We start from the raw sequence: 15139 nt of genomic DNA, 5'->3' as shown, positions 1-15139 counted from the left end.
GGGCTCAGGCTTCGGCTTCAGCCCCAGGCTCCAGCAAGTCTAAGCCAGCCTTGGTGACCCCATTAAAATGGGCTCATGACCCACTTTGGGGTCCTGACCCTCAGCTTGAGAACTGCTGATCTAGACCATCCCTGACAGGTGTTTGTCTAACCTGCTCTTAAAAATCTCCAATGATGGAGATTCCACAACCTCCCTAGGCAATTTATTCCAGTGCTTAACCACCCTGACAGCTAGGAAGTTTTTCCTAATGTCCAACCTAAACCTCCTTTCCTGCAATTTAAGCCCATTGCTTCTTGTCCTATCCTCAGAGGTTAAGGAAAACAATTTTTCCCCTCCTCCTTGTAACAACCTTTTATGTATTTGAAACTCTTATCATGTCCTCCCTCAGTCATAGTGGACCACAAGCTAAATATGAATGAAGAGTGGAACACTGTTGCAAAAAAAAGCGAACATCATTCTGGGATGTATTAGCAGGAGTGTTGGAAGCAAAACATGAGAAGTAATTCTTCCGCTCTACTCCGCGCTGATTAGGCCTCAACTGGAGTATTGTGTCCAGTTCTGGGCGCCACATTTCAGGAAAGATGTGAACAAATTGGAGAAAGCCCAGAGAAGACCAACACAAATGATTAAAGGTCTAGAAAACATGAGGGAAGATTGAAAAAATTGAGTTTTTTTAGTCTGGAGAAGAGAAGACTGAGAGGGGACATGAAAACGGTTTTCAAGTACATAAAAGGTTGTTACAAGGAGGAGGGAGAAAAAATGTTCTCCTTAACCTCTGAGGATAGGACAAGAAGCAATGGGCTTAAATTGCAGCAAGGGCGGTTCAGGTTGAACATTAGGAAAAATGTCCTGTCAGAGTGGTTAATCGCTGGAATAAATTGCCTAGGGAGGTTGTGGAATCTCCGTAATTGGAGATTTTTAAGAGCAGATTAGACAAACACCGATAATACTTAGTCTTGCCTTGAGTACAGGGGATTGGATTAGAAGATCTCTTGAGGTCCCTTCCAGTCCTACGATTTTATGACTCTGTGTCCACTCTGCTAGTGACAAACTCACAAAATCTAAGGGAGGGTGTGAAACTGTTCTGTATTGGGTTATGAAACCTATTCTGTAAGAATCCTGGAAGTGCCTGGGAGGAGAGCTACCAAGTGGGTGGGAAATCAGTTTTGGCATCCATGAATAATAACTGTGGGTTGAACTTCCCAGGTTTCTCTCGAAGAGGAAAAGATGTGACAAAATGAGAATTTCTATACTATTTTATGAGCATATTGTTGGCATGCACTGTGCAGTGTTGTTGTAGCTGCGTTGGCCCCAGGATATCAGAGAGACAAGGGGGGTGAGGTAATATCTGTTACTGGACCAGCTTCTGTTGGTGAGAAAGACAAGCTCTCAAGCTACACTTGCTAAACAAACGGTTCCACCTTGTATTTAGCTGTGACACTCTGAGCACCATTGCCAGACCTGAAGAGCTGTGCGTAAACTTGAAAGCGTGTCTCTTTCACCAACAGAAGTTGTGTCCAATAAAAGATATTCCCTCCCCCCCTTGTCTCTATGTGTGACTTACTGGACTAGAAAAACAACAAAGAGTCTGGTGGCACCTTAAAGACTAACAGATTTATTTGGGCATAAGCTTTCGTGGGTAAAAACCTCACTTCTTCGGATGCATAGAGTGAAAGTTACAGATGCAGGCATTATACCTTATGTTAGGAATGGTAACATACATAAGCCAGTAAGTGAACACTTCAATCTCCCTGGTCATTCTATTACAGATTTAAAAGTCACTATCATTGAACAAAAAAACTTCAGAAACAGACTTCAAAGAGAAACAGCAGAACTAAAATTCATTTGCAAATTTAACACCATTAATCTGGGTTTGAATAGGGGCTGGGAGTGGCTGGCTCATTACAGAAGCAGCTTTTCCTCTCCTGGAATTGACACCTCCTCATCTATTATTGGGAGTGGACTACATCCACCGTGATTGAATTGGCCCTGTTAACACTGGCTCTCCACTTGCGAAGTAACTCCCTGCTCTCCATGTGTCAGTATATATGCCTGCATCTGTAACTTTCACTCTATGCATCCGAAGAAGTGAGGTTTTTACCCACGAAAGCTTATGCCCAAATAAATCTGTTAGTCTTTAAGGTGCCACCAGACTCCTTGTTGTTTTTGTAGATACAGACTAACACGGCTACCCCGTTACTGGACTAGAGATTGCTAGCCAGTGGGTGTTAACGGGCTGAAAACCTGCTCTTGGGCAGAGACGGAGACTTGAGATATTTGTGTCATGTAACTGTCTGGAGTGGGAGGAATGGATTGTTAAAGGACTGGCTGAAACCAACCCACATCAATAGAAGATCCGGAAAGACAAAGGGAGCCGCAGGGACTGAACAACTGACCCCTATTTATGGGAAACTGACAAAGAGACAGAGGGGAAGGGCAAATGGGTTCCACGCCCGCTTGGCTTTGTGATGTGCTGCTTGGCCAGGCTGGACTATGTCTATGCAAACTTAAGGACTTTCCGATGCTGCATTACAGCTGACTAGCCCTGATCCGTTTTGAAATAGCTGCCTGGTGTCACTGCAAATAGCTGCGGAGGTGCATTGGTCCCTGCTGTCTCAGGTGGACTCACTGGGCAGGAATCAAAGTGTGAAACAGTAGTGCTGGAGCCCAGAGGCTCAGTTTAGGAGATGTGGAGGCTGTGTGGCCTACCCCTTAAGAAAGAGCAGGACTCCTTGGGGGTCTGCAGGGGTTCCTCCAAGGGACTGCTTAAAAACAGGGGCAGAGCACAGATCCTGTGGATCTGAGACAAAACAAAAGAGGCCTTTGAAGCCCATTTCACAGGTAGGCAGAATATTATATGTGAAGGGCCAAATTTAATAGAAGGTGACAGGAACAAGGGGAAACAGTAGGGTTGCCAACAATAGAAGGACTACACCTAGTAGAGAAACTGGAATGCATTAATGGCAGAAAGCAACCTGTGCAGGCGATGTATCCACACATCTTCCCAGGGCCAGGACAGTTGTCAGGGGAGTTCAAAAGAAAACTGATGCCATCAGTGACTCCCTTTGCTCTCACAGCCCCACACCACATCCTCACACCCTGCTAGCGAAAGTCAAAGAATTCATGAGAATGGAAGATATGGGGATTTCCCAGACAGAAGAACCCACTGACTGGTGTGCGAGAATGGTTGAAGTATCAAAAGCCCAATGGCAAAATCCAGATTTGCCTGGACTTTACACAATAAAATAAACATGTGTGCAGAGAAAGAAAAGATAAATGCTTCCTGCAGTTGACCAGATATTAGAGATTAATTTATCCCTGCGGCTGGTACTTCAGAAACAGATGCTCTCCAAAATCCATGAGGGACACTAAGGTATAAACAAGTACAAGGCATTTGCACAACAATTGGATGATCTCTGAGAAGGCAAATTCAGACCTTAGTAGAAGGCTGTGAGGTATGTAACAAGGAAAGAAAACAATCACCAGAGCCACTGCTCTCTACAAAGCTACATGACAGACCATGGCAGTGGGTAGCCACAGTTTTTCTGGAAAAGACACATACATTATAGCGGATTGCCTCCCCAGGTACATTGACTTAGCTATCCTTACACAGAGTTCATCAGCACAATCATCCAGAAACTAGTCAATATCTGCAAGACAGGGAGTTTCTGAAATCCTCATGTCTGATAATGGGCCTCAATTCACCTCTGAAACATCCCTAGCATTTGCACAGGACTTTGATTTTGAACGTCGTACTAGTAGTCCACATTACCCCCAGAGCAACGGGGAGATGGAGAGGTCGGTGCAGACATTACAAAGACTTCTGCAAATATCAGTGGACCCACAGAAAGGACTCCTGGCATATCAGTCAACACTGTTTGCCTCTGGGCTATCTCCAGCAGAACTTCTGATGCAAAGACAGTGAAGGAGGCTTTTACCTGTGGCACTGACTCAGCTCAAACCTCACTGGCCCGACCTGAAGGAATTTTGAGAATGGGATGCTGAAATAAACATTCGGCGGCAGCAGCAAAACTTGAATGTTTGGCACTGAACAAAAGCAGGGCCTGGACTGAGACAGAGATAAAGTTCGGCTTAAAGGCTCGCAGACATTTGGAACTTGACAGAAACTCCCAGATCCTACCTAGAGAAGACTCCAAGAAGACTTCTCTGGAGGAACTGGCTCCATCTTCAATATTTCCCAACCCAACAGAGGATCAGGAACCTTCAGGTACTCTGTCAGGATGTGAGAGCCTCTCTTAAGGGAACTCCACACCCAAACTCAACAGAAATGAGAACACAGTCTGGATGTGTGACCACATCTCCTCCACGACTTGATCTTTAGAATACTGCTCAGGACTATTTAAATGCTATTGAAAAGGGGACATATTAGTGTAAACAGTTTTAAGGAATGTTCAGTGTATTTTGAATTGCTGTGTGAAAATACTCTGGTTATTAATTTAGGTTTTAATCTTTTATTATAAAGAAAGGGAGGCGTGGAGTGGTTATAGAACTCCTGATCTCCACGAGAACTATAGCAAAAGTGAAAATGCTGTATTTTTATGGTTTCTTGCAATATGACTTACACTCCAGCAGCACAGGAGAGACTACAATATTGACACAATAAAGAGGAAAGAAACAATGTGAAAGGAGCAGACAGACCAAATGTACAACCTTAGAACAGTGCACAATTCGACTGGGAGACCACAGCACCTTTGGAGAGAAGGTAGGAAAAGCTGTGCAAGATGTGGCAAGACACCAAGCCACAGCTGGCAACAACCAGCAAAAGAAGCAGAATGTAGGAGATGCCACAAAATGAGACATTTTGGACATGTTGCAGCGGGCAGCTCAAAAGACATAGGAAGGAACTTCCTGGTAGAGTTCTCTCGATGTTGCGTATGTCTCCTCACACATCATCAACAAATGAGCCTCCCACCCCACCTCACCCCACTCCCGAACCTCAGGGAAAACCTCACCGCCAATTAATCAGATCTCCGCCCCCATGCCCCAGGGGCAAACCTCATAGCCAACAAATGAGCCCCCCCCCCAGGGCAAACCCCATAGCCAACGAATGAGCTCCACCCCCCAGGGTAAACTTCTCAGCCAACAACAGACCCTCCCTCACCTGCTCCAGGAAGATCATCTCTGCCAGCTTGTAATTCTTCTCCAGCATGGCTAGGCGGGCACGCACCTGGTAATAATCTGTGCCGTCCCCACCCTATAAACACACACAAACATCTCAGACAAGCTGGGGGATGCGGCACTGGGCATGGTGCAAGAGAGGTGGCTGTGGGAGGCCAGCAACTGGCACCCTGTGAGGGAGGCAGCTGCAGGAAGGGCGCTCTGGGCACACCATGAGGGAGGCAGCCGGGGGGCACTCTGGGCAGCTCGTGAGGGAGGCAGCTGGGGGGGTGCTCTAGGCGCCCCATGAGGGAGGCAGCCGGGGGGGGCACTCTGGGCATCCCGTGAGGGAGGCAGTCGGGATGGGTGGAGCTGGGAGGCCTGGGTGAAGGACAGTGTGAGCAATTCCCACATGGCTCAGGGTCTCCAGAAACCCCTGCCAGGCCAGAGTGATCGGCTGCACACTCTCCATGCCGGGGAATGTAGGCGTGGCGCACACGCACACACACACACACACACTCACTCTCTGCTGCACAGCAGAAGTGAAGCTTGACTCACATATTCCTTGGCCACCTGGTCGGCGATCTCATTGGTTTCATGGAGGAATCGCGCCTTTGACACGTGGCCCAGCGCTGAGAAGCATCTGGGGAGAGTGAGGAGGGCAGAGTCACCAGCAGCATGGGCTGCCGAGCAGATACTTGGGCTTTTATCTGCCCTCAGACCCAGAAGGCAAGGCCAGGGCTCAGAACACTGGGGCAGGTAGTCACAGCGAAGTAAGGCCAAGCCATAGCTCAGTCTGACTCCACAGGAGGGAGCTCAAGCCCCATGCTCTGCCTGTTTTCCACCCCCACAGAGCCATGAGCTCTGCTCCATAGGAGGGAGCCCCAGCCACGTGCTCTGTCCAGGCCCCACCCTCGTAGGGCTGTCGGCCCATGGCAGGGAGCCCCAGACACCTGTTTGTATCCCCCACCCCCCGCCATGAGCTCTGCTCCGCAGGAGGGAGAGCCAGCCACGTGCTCTGTCCACATAGTGATCTGTAGCAGAGCTATCCTACACGGGCATGTGTCCCCACATCTGCCCCAGGGCCGAGGATGGTAAGACTGAGCCAGCTCCTGGGATGGAGAACACTGGGCACCCTACTGCAGGAACTCTGGCTCACAAGTAGCACTGAAAGGCACAAGATCCAGTTCTCCTTGGCCAGAACCTGGGCCACTGGGACCAGGCCTTTGGGGCGTGAGGAACCCCAGAAGGAAAGGTACCGGGTGGCAGGTTCCTCCCTGTACCTCTCAGCGATGTGCAGCTGCTTGGCCTCCAGGGCCAGTCTGCTTAGGGTCTTCCACATGGCTTCGGTCTCCGTGGACATTTCCAGCGTCTCCAAGAACGCAGCCGCCCTGGGGAGAGGAGGGTTTGCAGCATGTTAAAGCAGAGGGAGGTGGGTTACATGTGACCCTGCAGCCGGGATGGAGGCAGGTCACTAGGAGGCCCTGGGGCTGAGCAGCCCCTCAGCTGGGCCTGTCCTAGGAGTGTCTGATGCTCTCTTCCACTTTGGAAAACCCGGATGGATTTTGTTCCACACAACCGCCACCCTTCGCCCTTTCTCCTGGCCACGGACAGGGCTCTGGCTGGTGCTACATTAACTGCTCAGTCCCTGCCCTGCATGTCACCCCAGAGGCCCAGAAGCCCATCCAGCCTTGCCGCCCACTCTCTAGCTGTGTCTGAAACCATGTCTCTCATGCAGGAACAGGCTGTGGGCAACCCAAGGAGCCCCACCTGCTGGGCCTCTCTGGGGATCCATTGAAAAGCATCACAGCTCCGCGGAGGGCAGTGACAGGGGAAGCCTGAGGATGGCAAACCAGGGCTAGCCGTTTCTTGTTGCTTATAACAGTCACAGACACACCCCGCTGTTACCCCTCTGGCTACAGCAGGGAAATCCTGTCCCCCCTGAACTCCCAGTGACTTCACTGGGGCCAGAGTCTCACACAGGGAGTCTCTGGGTGCTGAGAACTAGGCTGGCTCTTTTCGACCATTTGGCCAGAAGCACAAAGATGTACCATGTTTTACTTCAGAAGCAGCTCAATATCCCACCTACCACCCCAAACCTACCTCCCACTGTTATGCAAACAGAGGGGCCAAGCTGCAGTTCCAGCCCCACAGGCCCACAGAGCCCCACAGACAGTGTCTGCATCCATGCACAGGCCCATGTGGGCTCAAGAGGCTTTTGCAGAGCTCTCCATCTCTGAGGAGACCTGACATAAACACGCAGCCTGGAACAGGCCCTCACACACACTGTGCAGAACCGGCATTCGTCCCTTTGCACAGGTTTAAGAACATAAGAACGGCCATACTGGGTCAGACCAAAGATCCTTCTAGCCCAGTCTCATATCTTCCCCCAGTGGCCAGTGCCAGGTGCCCCAGAGGGAATGAACAGAACAGGGAATCATCAAGTAATCCATCTCCTGTCTCCATTCCCAGCTTCTGGCAAACAGAGGCACCATCCCTGCCCATCCTGGCTAATAGCCATGGATGGACCTATCCTCCAGGAATTTATCCAGTTCTTTTTGAACCCTGTTATAGTCTTGGTCTTCACAACATCCTCAGGCAACGAGTTCCACAGGTTGACTGTGCGTTGTGTGAAGAAATACTTCCTTTTTTTGTTTTAACCCTGCTGCCTATTAATTTCATTGGGAAACCCTGGTTCTTGTGTTAGGAGAAGGAGTAAATAACACTTCCTTATGTACTTTCTCCACACCCGTCATGATTTTATAGACCTCTGTCATATCCCCCCTTAGTCGTCTCACATCTATTAGCACACACTCATGCTCTGGCTGTGCTCTCATATTTGCACACATATCCTGTGACATCACACCTGGCTACTGCACTCCCTTCTGCTACTTATACTGGGCTCAGGGGAGTCTGGGCAGATTCATTCTGTAAGCTGCCACACCGCTCACAGCTCCTGGCTCCGCTCCCCTCCAGCTCTCCGGGGATTTTCTCTCGCTGTCTGCCCTGTGACGGATGGGACGGTGATCGCCAAGGACCCTCTTCTTCCCTTGAACGAAGCTGGCACCATGTCTGGTGGCTGCCCTCAGACATCTCCCTCCTGCCCACGCCGTTCTGTTCAGTGGCTAGTTGCCCTGTCCCCCACGAATCGCACCGTCTGGGCCGGATGGCTCCCCCATGCCTGCTCTTCATCACAACACCTCCCTCACTTCCACCCACCCTTTAGCCTCCTTGTGGACTCCACTGCCCACCCCACCCAGGGTCGCTGGCTGCCAGGACTCACCTGCTATAGTCCCCATCATCAATGGCTGTTCCAAACTCAATGAGCCCCTCATCCAGCATGTAGGACACTGTGTTCACCCCTTCTGCCACTATCACCTCAGTCTTCCCATTGCTCCGCTCCAGGTTCACGATATCGCCCTGAAAGAGCCCCAGACACCTCAGCACCTCCACTCTCCGCTCCCACTGTGCGCGGGGAGGGGGCTGGGGGCACCCTGGGAAGCTCTGCCGTAGTCTCCTACAGGTAGATGAGCTCAGCAGAACTGACCCCCACCAGGCACTTGGGCCAACCCCACCATCACAAGCAGAACTAAGAGAAAGGCCATTTCTCCCAGTGAACTCCCCCACTTCACCCGCCCGCTTTCTGCTCTCTCCATCCCCTCCTACCTCACAGCTTTCAGGAAGGTCAGACCCCAGGCTTCCTCCTATTCCCCTTTCAAAGCACCACCCCATCTGTTCTCGCTGCATAAAATACTGATCTGCCCAGCGCCCTCCCAGAACCCCCACACATGACGGTGGGGAGCTCTGGGGGAAGTGAGCAGACTGGAATTTTACCTTCAGTGGGAACATGGTAACTCGCTCTGGGGCATCGTTGTTGTACCAAATGCAGAGGCTGTTTCTGTTCTGAGCCACCACCACATCACTGCCTGGGACCCACTGCACATAGGAGCAATAGTTCAGGATCGTGGTCTTGGTGCTGCTCTCAATGTCATAAAGCTGCAACTAGATGAGGAAAGAGACAGAATCAGCAGGGTCTGTGACTGGGCTGTGACGCACCCCGGCGAGGACACTGGCACCCTGCATCCAGCCACCTAGTGCTGTGACACAGCCGGATCTCACATGCTGAGCCAGGTCAGGTCTGCTCAGCACCTAGATGGGAGATTTTCCAGGCACAGACATCTGCTGCAGAGACTGAGGTAAGTAGGTTGGGGGCGGGGGCGGGGGGGGGGTTGCTCTCCCCTCAGGGCAATACTGATCCCAAGGACCCAGTATGGTGCTAATGGTGCTAGGCTGTGCTGTGGGGCCACTCCCAGAGAGAGCCAATTGTGACGATCTGGGGAACCTGTTTTCACAAGGTGTTTCTAGGCATAAGCAAGAAATCCCCAGCTGCTTAGCCTGGGCTAGCCCTAAAGGTCAAATAGAACTTGCTGATTATAGAAGCTTGTATTACCTTTTCATACCTAAGACTATAACTCATTCTGTGTCTATGTTTGCTTGCTTTAAACTTGTAAATAACTCTCGGATTTCCTTTTCCTATTTAATACATCTTCATATAGTTTACTATAAGGCTACAAGTGTTGTCTGTGACTCTGCGTTAAGGCGATTAAAGTGCCTGAGGAATTTGCACTTGGTGCAGGTGGTTGGTGAAATCTACGTTTAGAACTCACAACCAGTTAGGGGTTTGTGCCCTGGTTTTTAACAGTCTGCCCTGAGGTTGCTTTTGTGCTACCATTGGGAGCTATATGTAGGCCATACATACTTACAGGATGGGGGAATCTATCCTGGGAAGCAGTGACTGAAAAAGATTTGGGGGTCATGGTGGATAATCTGCTGAACACAAGCTCCCAGAGTGATGCCGTGGGCAAAAGAACTAATGCCAACCTGAGAGGGATAAATAGGGGAATCTTGAGCAGGAATAGAGAGGTTTATTAGGCACTTGTGTGACCGTTGCTGGAATACTGTGTCCTGCCTTATAGTGACAGACTCATGGAGCTGAATCTATTTAGCTTAGCAAAGAAAAGGATGACTTGATCACAGTCTATAATATCTACACAGATTCATAGAAATGTAGCCTGGAAGGGACCTTGAGACATCATCAATCCAGCCCCAGTGCTGTGGCAGGACCAGTAACCCTAGACCAACCCTGACAGGTGTTTGTCCAACATGTTTTTTAAAATTTTCAATTACGTGAATTCCACAACCTCCCTTGGAAGCCTATTTCATAGCTTAACTACCCTGAGAGTTAGAAAGTTTTTCCTAACGTCTAACCTAAATTGTCCTTGCTGCAGATTAATGACCATTATGTCTTGTCCTACTTTCTGTGTGATCGCCGTCCTTTTTATAACAGCCCCGAGCATAGCTGAAGACTGTAATCGCCTCCCTCCCCCATTCTTTTCTCAAGATGAAACATGCCCAGTTTTTGTAACCTTTCCTCCTAGGTCAGGTTTTCTAAACTTTTTATTGTTTTCGTTGCTGTCCTCTACTAGCCTCTCTCCAATTTGTCGATATCTTTCTTTAAGTGTGGCCCGCAGAATTGGACATAGTGTTCCAGCTGAGCCCTCAAGAGTGCCGAGTAGAGCACGACAATTAATTCCCATCTCTTACATACAAGACTCCTGTTAATACATCCCAGAATATTAGCCTTTTTCACAGCTGCATCACATTATTGACTCATATTCATTTTGTGATTCACAAGAATCCCCAGATCCTTTTCAGCAGTATGACCACCTAGCCAGTTATTCCCCAGTTTGTAGTTGTGCTTTTATTTTTCCTTCCTAAATGAAGTACTTTGCACTTGTCTTTTTTGAATTTCATCTTGTTGTTTCAGACCAATATGTCAGGATCATTTTGAATTCTAATCCTGTCCTCCAAAGAGTTTGCAACCCCTCCCAGTGTGGTGTCATCTGCAAATTTTATAAGCATTCTCTCCACTGCATTATCCAAGTCATTAATGAAAATATTGATAGTACCGGACACAGGGTTGACCCCTGCAAGACACTACATGGGGAACAAATATTTAATAATGGTTGGTCAATCTAGCAGAGAAAAGCACAACACAATCCAACTGCTGGAAGTTGAAGCTAGACAAATTCAGACTGGAAATAGGACATACATTTTTAATGGTGAGAGTAATTAACGATTGGAACCGTTTACCAAGGGTCGTGGTGCATTCTCCATCAGTGGCATTTTAAAATCCAGCTTAGATGTTTTTCAAAAAAATCTGCTCTAGTAATTATTTTGGGGAAGTTCTCTGGCCTGTGTGAGACAGGGGATCAGACTGGGTGATCACAGTGGTGCCGTCTGGCCTGGGAATCTATAATCTGTGAAACGCGGCTCTCTCCAGGGAAAGGTGAGCTGCAGTGTAAAGCACAGTGTTCAGGATGTTTGTTGTTTTCTAGAAGATCTGTGTATTTCTCATGTGATTGTGTAAACAGCAACGGTGGTACAATCCTGTGCAAAGTGTCTGTGTGTTTCATGTGATACAGCTATCACACGCCCATGAAGAGGTAAACTGTGGGCCCGGAACGCCCCCCAGCTGGAGTTCGGGGAAAGGGTGCATTAAAGCTATGGGCAAGTCTAAGGGGTCAGTACTGATTCCAGGGGCTGAGCAGTGTGGTAGCAGCTCTCCGGAGAGGGTGCTAGACGGGCTGTGCTCTGAGAATGTGACTAGAGGCCCCAAAGCAGTGGCAGTGCTTGGATGCTGTGCAGTGCCCAGAGGATTAAAACACCTGGGATTGAGCGGCTGGATCCCCTCATGGCAGTCTGGCAAGCGTCCAAGAGGGGACACTAGATTAGAGATGTGACACCCACCTTCCCCGCCACCTTCCCTGCTCCTGGGCAGGCCCAGCTCACTGCCCGTACCCTGGGCATGCTTGTCTCCCACCTCACCCTCATCTTCTTGTCCCTGAAGAGAAGCTTGTGGCCCGTCTCATTCAGCTCCAGCCAGTCAATCTTGCTGTCATGGCTGATGGTGCCAATGTTGTAGCCACCAACAAGATCCACTGGGAAAGGGAAAGAAGAGAGGCTTGGTATGAGAATGTTCTGTCAAGCCAGGAGGTGAATGGCAGGGCAGAGCTGCAGAAGCCTTGCTGCAAAGGGGGGCACTCAGTCTGTGGGCAGGCGAAGGATGGAGAGGGATTATTTAGGGTGGTACAAGGGGGACACAACTCAGAGCAAGGGGATGACACTGAGAAAGGGACACATAAGCTACATATCAGGATAAGTCCCCTGACAGTGAGCTGTGTCAGGCAGGGACTCATCTCCCAAGGATGGAAGCCCATCCATCTCCTGCGACATGTAAACTAGTACCAGACAGAATACTAATAAATTCCCAGGCAAAGAGCATTGTTAAACAAAGTGAGAGGTTCCAAACTGCTCTCTGTGATCAGCGTGTGCTAGAAAATCTCTGTTTCCTCCTCCCCGGAACACACCCACATTTCAGTAAAGTGGGAAATTACTTACCTTATAGTAACTGATGATCTTTGAGATGTGTTTTCTATAAGTCTTCCACTCACGGGTATTGTGCACTCCCTAGCGCCACAGATAGGACATTTTCTTCTTACTAGCAGTCCCCCGTTGGTCTGCACATACTCACAATCCATCCCGCCCAGGCATAAAGGGGTGGGGTGGACCAACTGCCACTAAGTTCCTTCACCGGCCGAAATCTTGCAAGGCCTTCATATAGTGGGGAAGGAGGATGGGTCATGGAATACATACAGACAACACACATTGAAGAACATCAGTTACTAGAAGTAAGTAACCTCTTTTTCTTAACTGAGTGGTTGTCTATATGTCTTCCACTCATGGAGACTGAAAAGCAATTGACAGATGGAGGTGGGTACACAAGTGTTACGTAAAGACAGATTTAAGTAACAAAGCTGTAACAAAGGTTACATCTTCTCTAGTTGCCTGTCCAGCTACATAATGTTTCATGAGAGTATGAACAGAAGCCCACGTGGCTACCTTAGGAACTCCTAAAACCGAGACATTACTAAAAGAAGCTATGGAATCATCTTAGGCTCTTGTAGAATGGGCCCTAATTACTAACGAGATGTGTTGTTCACATCCATTACACATTAGGTGTGTGTGCGCTGTGTGCACGGACGTTGGAAACTTTTCCCCTTAGCGGCTCCTGTTGAGCCGGCAGGGGCGCCCCGCCAGAGTGGCACCTCATACTGGCCATATATACTCCTGCTGACCCGACCCCCCTTCGGTTCCTTCTTGCCGGAGACTCTGACAGAGGGGAAGGAGGGTGGGAAGTGTAATGGACGTGAACAACACATCTCGAAGAACAACAGTTACGAAAGGGTAGGTAACCGTTTTTTCTTCTTCGAGTGATTGTATAAGACGAGGGTAGGAGTCATGGAACAATTGATTGGAGAACAGCCCTGCCGATTGCCACGTCCTCTCTGGCCTGTTGATGGACTGCGTAGTGGGCTGTGAATGTGTGCACCGCCGACCAGGTGGCTGCTTTACAGATCTCCTGGAGTGGAACCTGTGCCAGGAAAGCTGCTGAGGACGCTTGAGCCCTAGTTGAGTGAGCCATGATCGCCGGTGCTGGCACCTTGGCGAGCTCATAGCACGCACGGATGCAATCCACAATCCATGACACTATCCGCTGCGCCGAGACAGGGAGTCCTTTCATTCTCTCCGCAATGGCGATGAACAACTGTGTCGACTTGCGGAAAGGTCTAGTTTGCTCCAGATAGAAAGCCAGGGCCTTACGGACATCTAGAGTGTGCAGGCTACGGTGACTCGGGTCCGTGTGTGGTTTGGGAAAGAACACTGGCAAACAAATGTCTTGTCCCATATGAAATTGCGAGACTACTTTAGGGAGGAATTTAGGGTGTGGCCTAAGTTGCACTTTGTCCTTCTAAAAAACTGCATAAGGGGCATTGAGTCTATGGCACACTGGATGGCCAGAAATCTGGATTCTGGGAGGCTCGCTCGTGCCTGTACTGAATCCAGGACTGCTCCAATGAACTCCAGCCTTTGCGTAGGTATCAAGGAGGACTTGGGCACGTTGACTAGAAGGCCTAGCCTGCAGAATACGTGCAGTGCCACCACCACATGGGAACGGACTTCCTCCTCGGACCAAACCACAAGAAGCCAGTCGTCTAGATAAGGGTATACTCGAATTCTCCTTTTTCGTAGAAAGGCTGCCACTATTGACATGCATTTTGTGAAGATTTTGGGGGCTGCCGCCAGGCCGAAAACTAGGACCATAAACTGGTAATGGTGCTGGTTTATGGTGAACCGCAGGAACCGCCGGTGAGCGGGATGACTAGAGACATCAAAGTACGCATCTTTCATGTCGAGGGCAGCGTACCAATCCCCCGGATCCAGGGACGGAATAATAGTGCCTAGGGAGACCATGCGGAAGCGGACCTTGACTAAGAATTTGTTGAGTCCGCGCAGGTCTAAAATGGGTCGAAGACTCCCCTTTGCTTTGGGAATAAGAAAATAACGGGAGTAAAACCCCTTTCCCCTTAGGTCCCAAGGGACCTCTTCCACAGCCCCCGCCTCGAGGAGCATCTGTACCTCCTGCATCAGGAGATGCTTGTGAGAGGGGTCCCTGAAGAGGGATGGGGAAGGGGGGTGGGAGGGAGGGAAGGAGGAGAATTGAAGCGTGTATCCCACTTGTACCATGCGTAAGACCCAACGGTCCGATGTTATGCGGGACCACGCACGGTAGAAGCGGGACAAGCGGTTCAGGAAACATAGGGCAAGATCCGGTAACTGGCTTGGTATGCTGTCCTCGAGCGCACCTTCAAAACCCTTGCTTGTTGCCGGGTTGCGGCTTGCCCTGGCCCTGGCCTTGGTTAGGCGTGTTGTTCCACCTCCGCCTGTTGTCTCTGCCTCTCCTACAATACGGCTCCTGCCAAGGGCGGAGCTGGTATTGTCTTTGCTGAGGCGGCTGGGACTTGAAAGGCTTCCTCTGTGTCACCAGGGTGTGCATCCCCAACGACTTGAGGGCTGCCCGGGAGTCTTTGAGGCTATGTAGCCTGGCATCCGTTTGGTC

General features: G+C 49.8%; 1 protein-coding gene across 2 annotated transcripts in view; it reads right to left on the bottom strand.

Annotated features, from left to right (window-relative positions):
• The window catches only part of IFT172 (intraflagellar transport 172), a 98356-nt gene that overhangs the window by 41347 nt on the left and 41870 nt on the right, over positions 1 to 15139 (bottom strand). Inside the window, exons 15-20 of one of the 2 annotated variants that reach the window (XM_065400807.1) lie at positions 12007 to 12119; positions 8953 to 9120; positions 8402 to 8538; positions 6402 to 6509; positions 5677 to 5761; positions 5123 to 5215 (exon numbers count right to left, since the gene is read on the bottom strand). In XM_065400807.1, coding sequence (XP_065256879.1) covers positions 5123 to 5215; positions 5677 to 5761; positions 6402 to 6509; positions 8402 to 8538; positions 8953 to 9120; positions 12007 to 12119 — 704 coding nt within the window. The remainder of the gene's footprint in view (positions 1 to 5122; positions 5216 to 5676; positions 5762 to 6401; positions 6510 to 8401; positions 8539 to 8952; positions 9121 to 12006; positions 12120 to 15139) is intronic. The other variant, XM_065400808.1, reaches the window with a different exon arrangement.

The sequence above is a fragment of the Emys orbicularis genome, chromosome 3 (assembly GCF_028017835.1).
Source record: "Emys orbicularis isolate rEmyOrb1 chromosome 3, rEmyOrb1.hap1, whole genome shotgun sequence".
NCBI classification, from domain to species: Eukaryota; Metazoa; Chordata; order Testudines; family Emydidae; genus Emys; species Emys orbicularis.
Note: the sequence above shows the minus strand (reverse complement) of the source record. Positions and strands in the feature narration are given on the sequence as shown.